Genomic DNA, 13,047 nt, shown 5'->3' with positions numbered 1-13,047 from the left:
TGAACTTGAAACATTTCGTTAGAAAATCAAGCACTGCCTAAATCTGAAATAAAAGTGTTAACAAAGTCTCTCCATGACTAATGTTTGTATGTATGTGTGCGCGTGCGCGCGTGTGTGTGTGCGTGTGCGTGTGTGTGTGTGTGTGTGTGTGTGTGTGTGTGTGTGTGTGTCCTTGGCAGGTGACTGGCTGGTTGCTGTACCATCCCACCCCCCGCCCCCTCGACCATCGTGCTCCTTCCTCACACCCCCCCATCCCCCTCCCCCTTCCCCTCCTCCCCGCTTTGTCCTGCAGCATGGAGCCCAACAAAGTCCAGTCAGAGGGGGGTCTCAATGTCACCCTCACCATCCGCCTCCTCATGCATGGAAAAGTAAGTACACTATAGCACGCGCCAAACTGTAGATGTGGAATGCATTACAGATAATCATGTTATTGCTGGAACATGCTGAGGACTGGGAATGTAATTTGCCCTCTAATGGGGAATGAAACACTACATTGATTGATTTTTGTAGTTCGTTTTCTTTTGCATGTTATAAAAAATTAAAGGGCAATAACATGGCAGGCTGACCTTTTAGTACACCGTGATGGATGTAAGCGTTGCACATTGATAGAATTTGCCAAAATGTTTTCTTTTATTAAGCTGCAGCCGCGTTGCTTACATCACGGTGTACTCTTGCCTGCCATGTTTTTAACCACAAAACCGGCCTATGGTTTCATGCCAGTTTAACCTTGGTTAGAAGGTTTTGAGGCAGACCACGTCTGCGTGGCTCTCATGGCTCATCAATGCATGTTTATACGTGTGCACGCACTCCTATAGTTGATGGGTACTGTAGAATGTAGATGCACGCCTACCTCAAGGACCAGGAGCCACGTTCATTATGTGTGCTTTGTGAGGGGCTCAGGCTCTAGTTTTCAGGGCTGTGAGAGAGAACGAGTATGTCTTCTGGAACATGATACACCCTCACAACAAGCCTATTAGGGGAAAACTAAAAATAAACATAATAAAACTAGAAAAAAGCAATTATAAGGCAAGCTGAGGTTTCAGATGCCTCTGTTTCCCATGTCGTCTTGCAGGCTGTAGGTTTTGTTTATTAGTGTGGTTGCTACCGTTGTTTCCTGTTGAGATTGGCACATTTCATTTTTTTTGTCTGCTCACCTCACTCAGCAACGAAATAAACAGAAAATAAACAAAAATAAAACAATTCATTGGAGGCAAGCAGTGATCACCCCATGATGTGCACTGCAATGTAGTTTCAAATGCACTACATTGCAGGCTCTTTTTGAGAGTGAAAAAAATAAGAAGACACGTGTGACATGTGTGATTTGGGCAGCTTGCCCCAGGAAATGTGCCAAGCTCAATAGGGAACAACGGTATATGCAACTCACTATTTTCCTAAGTCTGAGAACTTTTATGCCAGCTAAAGCGAACCTGAACCATAACCATTGTGGTTATATTAGTCGTGCTGAGCAGTTGAGTTCTGTTCAGAGTTGACCTCCTTTGTTTTGGGGCCCAGAATCATAGGTGGTTGTCACATTTTTGTTCATTCCTGTGGGACAGTTTTTACAAACACACACACGTCTCCCTGTGTGTCTCTCTCACCAACCAACTAGACTGTCTGACAGCACCTGTCTCATGAAGAGTGATAAAAGTGCATATGGAAGGTGTGAATGCTCTTTGAGGCCGGATAAACAATGATTGTCCTGTACTATTCGCACTATGGTGTAGGAAGACATAACAACAACAAAGAGCAGGACAGGTTATTTGAAGGGCTCAAAGGCAAATTCTCTTCGAATGACGTAATAAATTCTGCACAATAAATTGTTTTTCTGCTGTCTGCTTTGCTGCAGGAGGTTGGAAGCATAATTGGAAAGGTAATGTGTCCCAGCTTTTGTGTTCACTGTCAAAGGGATTGGGAAGCACTGTTGTGACTCAACTGTCAAGAAGCATAAGAACATTATACCTTGAGTTCTACTTCCCCTCCTCTTATGGTTGCTGTTCCTTCTCTTTTGTTCCAGAAAGGAGAAACAGTAAAGAAGATGCGAGAGGAGGTAGGTATCGGTGTCTAATGCAAAGTACAGCTATCTGTAAATAATAATATTAATAATGCAATAAATGGACCATACCACTGTATATTATTTTGTGTCTGTATGTGTCTGTATGTATGTATACGTGTAACGCCTGACACTGTGGTTCCCCTGACACATCACTGTGACATCACAGGTGACATCGCAGTGATGTCAGATACTCAAACCAGGGATCTCCATATATAGGCATAAAAGGGATTCTGTTAGGGATCTCCATATATTATATGGGCATAAAAGGGATTAGTGATGTCAGATACTCAGAGCAGGGATCTCCATATATGGGCAAAAAAGCGATTCTGTTAGGGATCTCCATATATGGGCATAAAAGGGATTGTATCCCAGATGCCCTGTTAGGAGAACCACACTAACAGAATCCATATATGGCCAAGACAGATGGCGTCGAGGTCGCTTTTCGCCCTTAGGCGTCTTACTGGTAAAAATATTCAAATTACTAGAATACGTTTTCTGTGGACAAACGTTGAAACGGTAATAGTGTATTTCTTTCTTTCTTTTTTTACTGACACAACATGTCCATATACAATATGAGAATTCCCAGATGACATCAGGGATCTCCATATATGGGTATAAAAGGGACAAGGACGGAATTCATTCTCAAGTGTGACTTGCGTCGCAGTTGGTTGTTCAAGTTGGCTAAAATGTGGCCATATTTTCCCAAATATGGAGATGACTGACATCATAGATGTCTGACGTCATAGACCACATGATACTGACACAATATGTCCATATATGGGGCTGAGGCGTGAAGCACGCACATGATCTGCAGATTTTCATACTAAATGCGACCTACGGTCGCAATAAATTGTGTCATCTTATAATGAGCATTGGTGAGGATAAGGTTGAAAATTGCGCTCCCTAAATTTCATTGATGTAGCTTGTTAATTTGTGAAGGAAGAAATACCTTTATTTTTATTTATTGCGACCGTCAGGTCGCATTTACTACCAAAACCTCCACCGGCTGTCTGTCAGTCAGTCAGTCTGTCCGTCATGTCACACTTTTCCCCAACTCATATCTGGAACTAGCTGAGTATCTTAACTCATTGACTGCCAAGGCCCGAGTTTCCCGAGTTATTACAGTAGTCCCAGGCTGCCACAGCCCGAGTTTCCCGAGTTGGAAGCCATTTTGAAAAAAAAAAAAAAAAAAAAAAAATCTTTTTTTTTTTTCAAAAAAATATTTTATAAAAAAAATTCTAAAAATGCCTCAAATGTATTAGGCATGATCGCAATTGCGAAATTGCATGTTTAGCCCCATAACAAACACATCTTTCAAAATGTCAAAAATGGCTGTTTTGTCTGACTTTGAAGGCTTGTATCTCATGAATGCCTGAACGGATTTCCAAGCGTATTTTTTTGTTTGAAAGCTGTTAAAAAGTACTACACATATGGTGCATGATCTAGGCATGGGCGTGCACGATCCGTGCACTAAAAATTGATCCGTGCACTAGAAATTTAGGAAGGTGGCAGTGTTTGTTTTGTCTGACTTTGAAGGCTTCTATCTCATGAATGCCTGAACGGATTTCCAAGCGAATTTCTTTGTTTGAAAGCTGTTAAAAAGTACTACACATATGGAGCATATATGGTGCATGGGCGTGCACGATCCGTGCACTAAAAATTGATCCGTGCACTAGAAATTTAAGAATGTGGCATCCTGGTACTTGGCGGCCATCTTGAAAAGGGCATTCAATGAGTTAAGATGGTTGGATGTGATGATAAGCTATAAGCTTAGTTGATCCTGGCGATAAGGTCTGAGTCGAGGAATGCTCTCTTCCCTGGTGAGAATTGCCCCTTTATATAGGGCTTGTTTGTGTATTGTATGACATCACGCCACATCATCAGCTGTGGACTCTGTGATGTCATCGTATCTCCATATATGGCCATCTCCGTATATGGAGATATAAGTCGTCCATGCCCAAGTATGGGCTGGTGAGGTCAGACTTTGTGTGATGCGTAGGTTATCTCCATATATGGAGATTCAACATTCCAGGTGTAACTATGGCTGCCCGTATGACGTGAGAGGTGGAGGTTGTGGATTTGGCAGGCAAGGAGTGTGTGTGCAAAGTTTGGCATGTCTTGGGGCAACGGTGGCGGAGATATGAGTTGGGGAAAAGTGTGACATACGGACAGACAGACAGACTGACTGACTGACAGACAGCCGGTGGAGGTTTTGGTAGTAAAAAAAGGACACTGCTCCTACACATTTTGCGCTAAAATCACGCTGCGACCTGACAGTCGCTTATCTCCCGATTAGGGAGTCTTACTGGTTAAAATATTCCACTTTGAAGTTTTGATGTTTTTTTGTTGTTGTTTTTTTTTTTCTTTTTCTGATGATTTGCAGAGCGGAGCACGCATCAACATCTCTGAAGGCAACTGTCCAGAAAGGATTGTCACCATCACTGGTCCTACAGATGCCATCTTCAAGGCTTTTGCAATGATAGCCTATAAGTTTGAGGAGGTATGAGTTTGAGAAATGCTGTCAGCAAGGCTGCAAATCTGTTGGCCACTCAATAATCCTTACTGTAGTTCGTTGTACGACAAATACAATTTAAGATGTACATTTATTTCTATTTCTATTTTGGGGGAAACAAATCAATGCATTAAAAAAGAAATTAAGCAAAAGTAGCTTAACGGACAACTTATCATATTTTAGAGAAGAAAAGATGAGTGTTAAAATGTTTTTATTTACTGCTTTGTATTGTTTTAGCCATTTTAGAGATTTTGATTTCAGCATGCGTACAAGTGGCTAAATATGTATTTTTAGACACAATAATCCAGATTTCTTTATGACTTTACTCTTTATATAAGTCACATCTGCCCATGAAATATTGTGGGAATCTTGGGTAATAGCTAATATAGCTAATCTATAAGCTCACAACATTTATTATTTATTATTCATTATTCATTATTTTCTCTATTTACAGTATATATAAAAAATGTTTCGAACATATTCACCAATTACATGCCAAAAATAGACCATATTCATAATCCTATCGCGGCCATTTTTCTACTAAGTTAATGAAATACCACCCGGTTTTCAATGCAAAATGCCTAAATGGACGAGACCCAAAAGAGAAATTTGACTTTTGCCTGGCTTGTAGATCAGCTATTTTTCACTTATTCTTAACATTTCATTCATGGAATGTCTTACATTTTTCTTTTATTTATTCATGAAATTACTTTCATACTTTTACTCAAGTACATTTTGAATTCCACACTTTTACTTGTAACAGAATATTTCAACATTGCAGAATTGACACTTTTACTTAAAGTTATACTATGTATCTTAAAATTGTCCTAACTATTAACTCATTTCTAGGCGATCCCGAGTATACTCGTGAAAAATACTCAAGTATTTAGAGTGCCGATCCCGAGTATACTCGCGAAAAATACTGTATATAGAGTAACGCTGGCGTTCTTACCCTATAAACCGGCAGAAGGTCTGGGCACGATCGGCCTCGCCGATTCATCATCATCACGGATCCACGTGCACAAAATAGTAATCCCATAACATGGAGGCCGACGGCCGATCTCATCTTTAATGTCCATTATCTCCAAACAACACTTTTAAAGCCAAGGATGGCATTAGATTCTCGCTACAAAAACATAATAACAAAGGCATCGATCAGCCATTTTAGGATCGGCATGGGATGGCGACCGCTCCCGTTGAATGACGTCATGACGTCAACCCGGAAGTGTTTACGCAATGGACCTCTGGCCTTCAAAATAAGACAATGGATGCGTATAGGAGCCTGTGAGCGGCACGCTAGACATTTAACCCGTTCATGCACTAAATGGGTTAAATCGCTAAAGTTTTAGAACCCCCACTCCGTTAATTTCAGACCCAAAAGCCTTTTCTTTATATGTTTTCTACTTAGCCGTGACAGGGGCGGGATTTCCCGGCAAAATTACGTCATCTGCATCATCCGTATACGTTGTGTATACGTTGGCCAATCACATCGCGGATCATACACACATGATACACTACTGGCCAATCACAGCGTGCTTGCCGTCTCTTCAGGAAGTAGCCTCCCTCAGCAACAGTGTTTACGATGGTGAAGGATTCTTAACCTCTTACTCCCCAAATCCTGATCAGAAAATTACGTTCTACCCCTCTACGGATTCGTTATCGGTCGCGATGGTTTGCGGCCCCGCTCCGGTGGTCCGCGGCGACTCCGGACGAAAAACGGCCGAAAAAAAGCAATACCGCTACTGACCACTTGTTGAGCAACTTACACAGTATAGCTTTAAGTAAAATATTTGAGTACTTTTTCCACCACTCTGTGTGGTGCATATGCTGTTCTCTGTTGTCTCTGTGATGTAGCTTTATGTCAGTCCTGATCTCTCAGTGCTCATTTGTATTTTGTTGCGTCTGAGTCTGCCTGGTTTCTATAGGCTTTCAATATGAATATGAACGTTGAGCTTTCCATTATATTTGACTGTGATCCTCCCCTCCCCATCCCTTGCCAAGCTACATCTAATATACTTGATATAATTATGCAGACAGCAAGACTATTAACTTTATTCTTGCTGATGCCTGCAAACATGCGGATCAGACGAGTCGAGCAGTGCGGAAAAGTCCATGCGTCTTCATCGTCTGATCGACCAGCAGATCCCTTCTCAATTTACTCATATACCTTAACGTTTCTGCACTTTTTATGTGGGCACTCAGGCTTTGACGCTAAGGCTTGCCCACCTTCCCCCGGCACGTAAATAAAACTCTCTGGCAGGTGAAGTTTGCTTTCAGGTTGCCCGATCAGGCAAGTGCTCATTTGAGAGGGAACGCAACAACCGCATATAAACACAACACCAGATATCTGTCTAAACACCTGAACGTCTTTTCTGGTCTGTGGAATGTTAAATAATAACACTGTTTTGTTTACCTACTGTATAATGTGCTGTTTTCACTGTTGCTACACTTCAACATATAAAATAACAAGTGTGTGAACCCATACCCATTTTTTATCGCACAGCCCCAGAAAGTAAAAAAAGATTAATTCATTGAACAGTATCATTTTATAATGGACGAGTTCGGGCGAGTGGGCATGACCATTGGGCAAGTAGAACATGACCTGTACTTGCCCAACGGGCAAGTGCCAATGAGACCTTAGTGTCAACCCCTGGGCACTTATTACCAGCCATCATCCTAAATTGAAATAGTTGTCACTAGGGCTATCACGATTATAACATTTTACTAAAATAATTGCGATTAGAGATTGAATAGTTTTTGTCGTTGACAATTACATTTCTGTTTGCCCTTTAGGCTTTGAACTTGCACATGGCAGATATGACACATAAATATACAACAAAATTACTGACACTTTTGACAACTTTATAGTTAAAAATAACTTTGATAGTGGAGCTTGTAGATCTGCTATTTCCGTTATGTCAAATAATTGCGATTAGAAGAAATAATTATGACAGGCCTAGCCTAGTTGCCACTGCAAAGGATCATTCAGGTAATGTCTCAGATATCTCTCTCTGCTGCCAAAAACACATTTATTTTCTTATTTTCCAGGACATAATCAATTCCATGAGCAACAGTCCGGCTACCAGCAAGCCCCCCGTCACCCTGCGACTGGTGGTACCAGCCAGCCAGTGTGGGTCACTCATCGGAAAAGGAGGCTCCAAGATAAAGGAGATGAGAGAGGTATGGGATGAAGCCAGGCATGTGCACACATAGACATCAAAGGGACAGGGTATGTAAAAAGTGCCCTCTCGTTACAAGTAATAACCAGTAGCATGGAGTGCAATGATTAAAGCCACAGACAGCCTAGATGATAGATACAATATACCAGTAACACTCCCTAATCGGGAGATAAGCGACCGTAGGTCACTGATCTCCACAAATAGGGCAAAAATGTGTTTTGCCAAAATCTTCCTGATCCATGTTGATGACATGAGTGTAGACATACTGTGTAGTGATTTTCTTGATTTTAGGGCAAAATCTGTAGGAGCAGTGTCCAAAAATGTGTTTTTAAAAATCGGCCTGGAGGTGGCGCTATATGGGAGAGATTCATGTTGATGGGATGAGTGTAGACATACTGTGTACCGATTTGCGTGATTTTAGGGCAAAAATTGTAGGAGCAGTGTCCAAAAATGTGTTTTGCAAGAATCGGCCTCATGGTGGCGCTAGAAGAGGGCCATGTGAGAAATGAGGGGTGGGGTCTCCGCGCCGGCAAGGCGGACGAATAGGTACCGGCCCCGGCTGTCCCGGTCGCTCCTAGCCGGAGTTACGGCATTTTATGTGAGCTGCAGTGTAGGGGGTCCTCCACTGGGGGCGCCACCACTTTTGCATCCGTTCTGGAGCACCAGGAGTCGGTGGTCCCCGGGAATTCCCCGTGAGCAGCCCCGTTGGGGTGGTCATTTGGTCAGTTTAGCACATTTGGTCATTTTTTACATCTGGGGGTCCCCCAGGGACCTGGGGGTCCCTGGAGCTCCGGGGGTCCTTGGAGGTTGTAGTTTGGCAGGTAAGGAGTGTGTGTGCAAAATTTGGCATGGATCGGGGCAACGGTTGCGGAGATATGAGCAGGGCAAGAGTGTGACGTGTGAGGTGTGACAGACAGACTGACTGACGGACAGACTGACGGACGGACTTACACTTTGTGCAGGGTTTGATAGTAAATGCGACCTACGGTCGCAATTAATGTTTCTTTCACGTCAAGTTTGTAGTCAATTGGTCGTACGGTGCCTCGGCGGGGACAGACACACACACGCGCACGCACGCACGCACGCACGCACGCACGCACGCACGCACGCACGCACGCACACACACACACACACACACACACACACACACACACACAGGCATATCGTTTTGAATAATACAATCATGACCACATCCACTCTAGCTCCTAGCCTAATGAGTTTACTGTAAATGTCTGAATGTCTGAAGGTTGGTAGCCTGGAGCCAGCCTGTTTCGCTCCGTTCCGCGATCTCTCCAGACTGATCTCTCCGCATCACAGTCTGGAAAGCCTTCTATCTCCAACGGTCGCAGCAAACCGCGGCTTCCGATTGGCTGTAGTGCGGAGCAACTCTAACCCTACTCTGATTCGTTGGAACAACACCATGTGGCTTCCCATTTCTTGGAACAACACCACGTGGCTTTCCAGCCACCGCGGCTTCCATTGGTCTGTGGTGCGGGCCGGGACAAATACACAAGTCTGTATTGGCTGGCTGATGACGTAGCTACCCTAACCCTACTCTGATTCGTTGGAACACCACCCAATCAGCAATGACCTCGTTACATCACAACGGACATTCAGAAGTGCGAGTCAACTGAGTCATTTCCAGACTGTGATGCGTAGAGACAACACAAAAAGTGGAACGGAGCGAACAGGCTGGCTCCAGGCTAGAAGGTTGGGGCCTCACTGTGGTTGTGTTCCTGTGCAGTCCACAGGGGCCCAGGTCCAGGTAGCAGGGGACATGCTGCCCAACTCCACAGAGCGTGCAGTGACAATCTCCGGCACCCCAGAAGCCATTATCCAGTGTGTCAAACAGATCTGTGTGGTCATGCTGGAGGTACTGAGCACATTCCACAATACAATGTAATGAAGGTGAAGTACGGAGTTTGAGAAACAACTTCTAGCCTAGACTAGACTAGATGAACATAGATAGAATAGAACAGGGATTTTCAAAGTGGGTGACGGGGCACCCTGGGGTGCCGTGATGCCAGTCCAGGGGTGCCGCGAGATAATTTGATAATATTTGGAATTCATCAATATCACTATATCAATATCACTTCATTAGCTTTAGTAAAACACCTGATTTGCACTTTATTTGATGAGTTATTTTTACATCTACGACAACTCTCCAAAAATAGCAGATCTACAAGCTCAGTGACGCGTTGTGACGCGTCGTGAGCTTGTAGATCGGCTATTTTTGGTGAACCTTCCCCCCAGAATAGGCATGCTGGGGTTCAAGTGGTTAAACATCAAGTATAAAGTTATTTTCAGTCAGTTCTGATGGAAACGAATATTTCTCCAATAGGATGTAAGGTTCTAAAAAATAACAGTGTAATTCAGGAGTGCCGTGGATGAAAAAGTTATTTACAGGGGTGCCCTGAGTCACAAAAGTTTGAAAACCCTTGGAATAGAATATAGAGCTTAGTATAGTATAGGGTATAGAACTTAGGAAATACATGTATTTAAAATAAAAACCAGAATAGAATAGTATAACTTTGATGGAGATGGAGTATGTTGGAGAATGAGAAATGCCTTCCAGAAAAGAATGGCAATGCTTTGTATTAGCTCCATTGAGAATGGGTCTTAACTCTTAAAAAAAGCCAGCCGTCGATCAAGGCAGACACAGGAGAACAGCAGAACTTTCAGCTGTTTATTTCACAAATCCTGGTTTAATGAAGACCTTTTAGGAACACTGCATCAGCCCTTTACAGTCATGCGGGTATTCCAGCACATTTTCCCACACTGATACGTGTGTATCAGTGTGGGATTCCCTCCGATGTGGAAAATGATGCTGTCGTATTTGCAGGGGTAGTGCAATACTTTTGAAAGTTTAAGATAGATCACTTTGAAGGTAAAACCTTTCTGTACAGTGTATAGTTATTTTCTGGTTTCTGTTCTTGCAGATACAGCTTTTCATGTACTTTCATCAAAGGGTAAATTGCCTTGCTCGAGGACATCTCAAAGTTATTTAAAAAAAAGTTGTGAAGACTGCTCTTACAGTATAGTTTCTGTGGTAGGGATGGGACGATATGAAATTGTAATATCACGATTATAAATCGTGATTTACAATATTATCGCGATAATCAAAATCCATTATCCTGGGGCGAAACATTTGCCAAAAAATTGCCGATCTACAAGTTCACAAGCTTGTAGATCGGCTATTTTTGGCAAAGACATTTGATAGAGTGAAAAAAAGACTATCAAGTATGTATATTATACCGTAAGTACCTTTACCAATTATAGAGGGTTTAAGTGGTACCAGATATGCAGCTCGGTAAATAAAAGGTGAATTAATCCCAGTGCATGACGGAGGACGATATCACGATGAATTAAATCTCCACGATACGATTATCACGAGTGTTTTTTATTGCGATAAATGATAATATCACTTATCGTCCCATCCCTATTCTGTGGTAGACCGTGGACCCGCAGACAGTGACTCATGATAGCTGGAACAGTTCAATTGGATACAACTGTATTGATCACCAATGTACCCCCTTTTCAAACATTACTCTTTTCAGAAAGGTTTTGTTTTGTGATTTTAGTTTTACAACAACAATGCCCCTGCCATGGATCCTAACTGACAGCCATTCCCTAAGGGGACGGAGAGCTATTGCTGTTGCTATTTTGATCAACGTTGTTTTGTCTGTTCGCTCTCTGTTGTCTTTGAGGAAACCAAAATAGCTGCAGAGGACTGTGTGCGTCTCTGTCTAACAATGTCCTCTGCCTCTTCCCTCTCTCCTCGTTCTCCTAGTCCCCACCCAAAGGTGCCACCATCCCTTACCGCCCAAAGCCCGCCTCTACACCCGTCATTTTTTCGGGTGGCCAGGTAAGAGCCGAGCCGCTGGTGCCGTCCTCAGCCAACCTCAACGTTTCACTGCAGCACCAGCAGCCACTGCCTGTTAGTGCACTCAGGTTTCCTTACTTTGACATTCCCTCGCATGCTGAAACCAGGGACGTGCTGGCCATTGGGAAAAGCGGGACAACTCCCGAACGGCCGGTTCATTCCCGGCCGGTCCAGGCCGGCCATTAGGAAAAGAAATTAAATAAAATGTCGGCCTTCATTACATTTTGGGGGCAGGGCGGCCAACAAAGTAAATCGTCACTGTCGGGCAGAAACCTTGTATCTCCAAGTTTCACATTTTTTCGCAAAGCAAAGCCCTGCTTCATCATATAAGGCCGTTGCACAAAAGTAGTGAAAACAGCCGATCTACAAGCACACAACGCCTCGCGGTGCGAGGCGTTGTGTGCTTGTAGATCGGCTGTTTTCACTAGTTTAAATCATTTTTAAAATGATAAATACAAAACAAACGGTTTAGGACATACAAGGTTTCCACCCGACAACGACGAAATATAACTCATGTAATTGGCCCACTGGCTTGTCACTTTGTCACAAATCTTTGAGTAGCAGCAGCAGTGCTATAGAGAGAGATCTCTCTCTATAGCGCGCAATGAGGGCCTCTCCAACTCTTTTTCCCAGGCTGAATCAGGGGCCCAGCACGTCCCTGGCTGAAACCCTCCCATCGGGACAGCAACTATCCATTATCTTCTTAGTGATTAATGTATTGAGTCAGCGACCATGACATCAGTGCTCAGCTTCAGTTCATCAAAATACTAATGCATGCTAATGTTTGTTTTTTTATTCTTTATTTTCTTCCTGTATTGCTGAATACATTCTGAATATTTGACAGAAAGTGAATAAAGTAAAGTGCTTGAACGGGTATCACTTTAAAGCACTTCTGGGATCATTTTAATGTCTACTCTGGCTTCTCTGTGACAGTTTTTAATTTGCTTGATTCGACATTTAGAAATGTTATATTAATTGGAAACGCCCCTTCCTATATAAATCAATAAACTTCAAACTCCATTTTATGTAGGATTCGCTGAACAAATACAACCTTGGTTGGACATTGTCCTTCTAATGTGTGAGGGAGCTGTCAAAACAACAACAACAACAACAACAAAACTAACGTGTATTACATATTTTATTTGTGAAAATGATGATACATTTTTTTTTTAAGTAATTAAAAACACAGACCCCTCATGCATTAGAAGGACAATATCATTATCAGCAGAACCAGGGATGTGTTTTCAAAAATGACTATCAAATATCGAAATATTGAATCAAGCAAATTAAAAACTGTCTCGGGTGCACACAAAAGCCAGAGTAGACATACATAAAATTACCCCAGAAGTGTTTTTTTAAAGTGAAATACACCTTTAAGATTTTATCTTAACTTCTTAATAATCTAAATGCTTGCTAATTA

The 13,047-nt window shown here is 42.6% G+C and overlaps 1 protein-coding gene across 4 annotated transcripts in view; it reads left to right on the top strand.

The window, feature by feature from the left end:
* Positions 1–293: 293 nt before the first annotated feature.
* pcbp3 (poly(rC) binding protein 3) overlaps positions 294–13,047 on the top strand; it is a gene marked incomplete at both ends in the record, with an annotated part of 35,933 nt that continues 23,179 nt past the window's right edge. For 2 of the 4 annotated variants that reach the window (XM_080753749.1, XM_080753748.1), the window contains 7 exons: positions 294–368; positions 1,847–1,870; positions 2,015–2,047; positions 4,437–4,553; positions 7,614–7,745; positions 9,489–9,617; positions 11,535–11,609. In XM_080753749.1, coding sequence (XP_080609875.1) covers positions 294–368; positions 1,847–1,870; positions 2,015–2,047; positions 4,437–4,553; positions 7,614–7,745; positions 9,489–9,617; positions 11,535–11,609 — 585 coding nt within the window. Of the gene's footprint in view, positions 369–1,846; positions 1,871–2,014; positions 2,048–4,436; positions 4,554–7,613; positions 7,746–9,488; positions 9,618–11,534; positions 11,682–13,047 lie in introns of all 4 variants that reach the window. The other 2 variants (XM_080753747.1, XM_080753746.1) reach the window with 1 other exon arrangement.

Source organism: Nannobrachium achirus (genome assembly GCF_963921795.1).
Source record: "Nannobrachium achirus genome assembly, chromosome: 22".
Classification (NCBI taxonomy): domain Eukaryota; kingdom Metazoa; phylum Chordata; class Actinopteri; order Myctophiformes; family Myctophidae; genus Nannobrachium; species Nannobrachium achirus.
The sequence above is the reverse complement of the archived record's forward strand: the minus strand, read 5'-3'. Positions and strand labels throughout refer to the sequence as shown.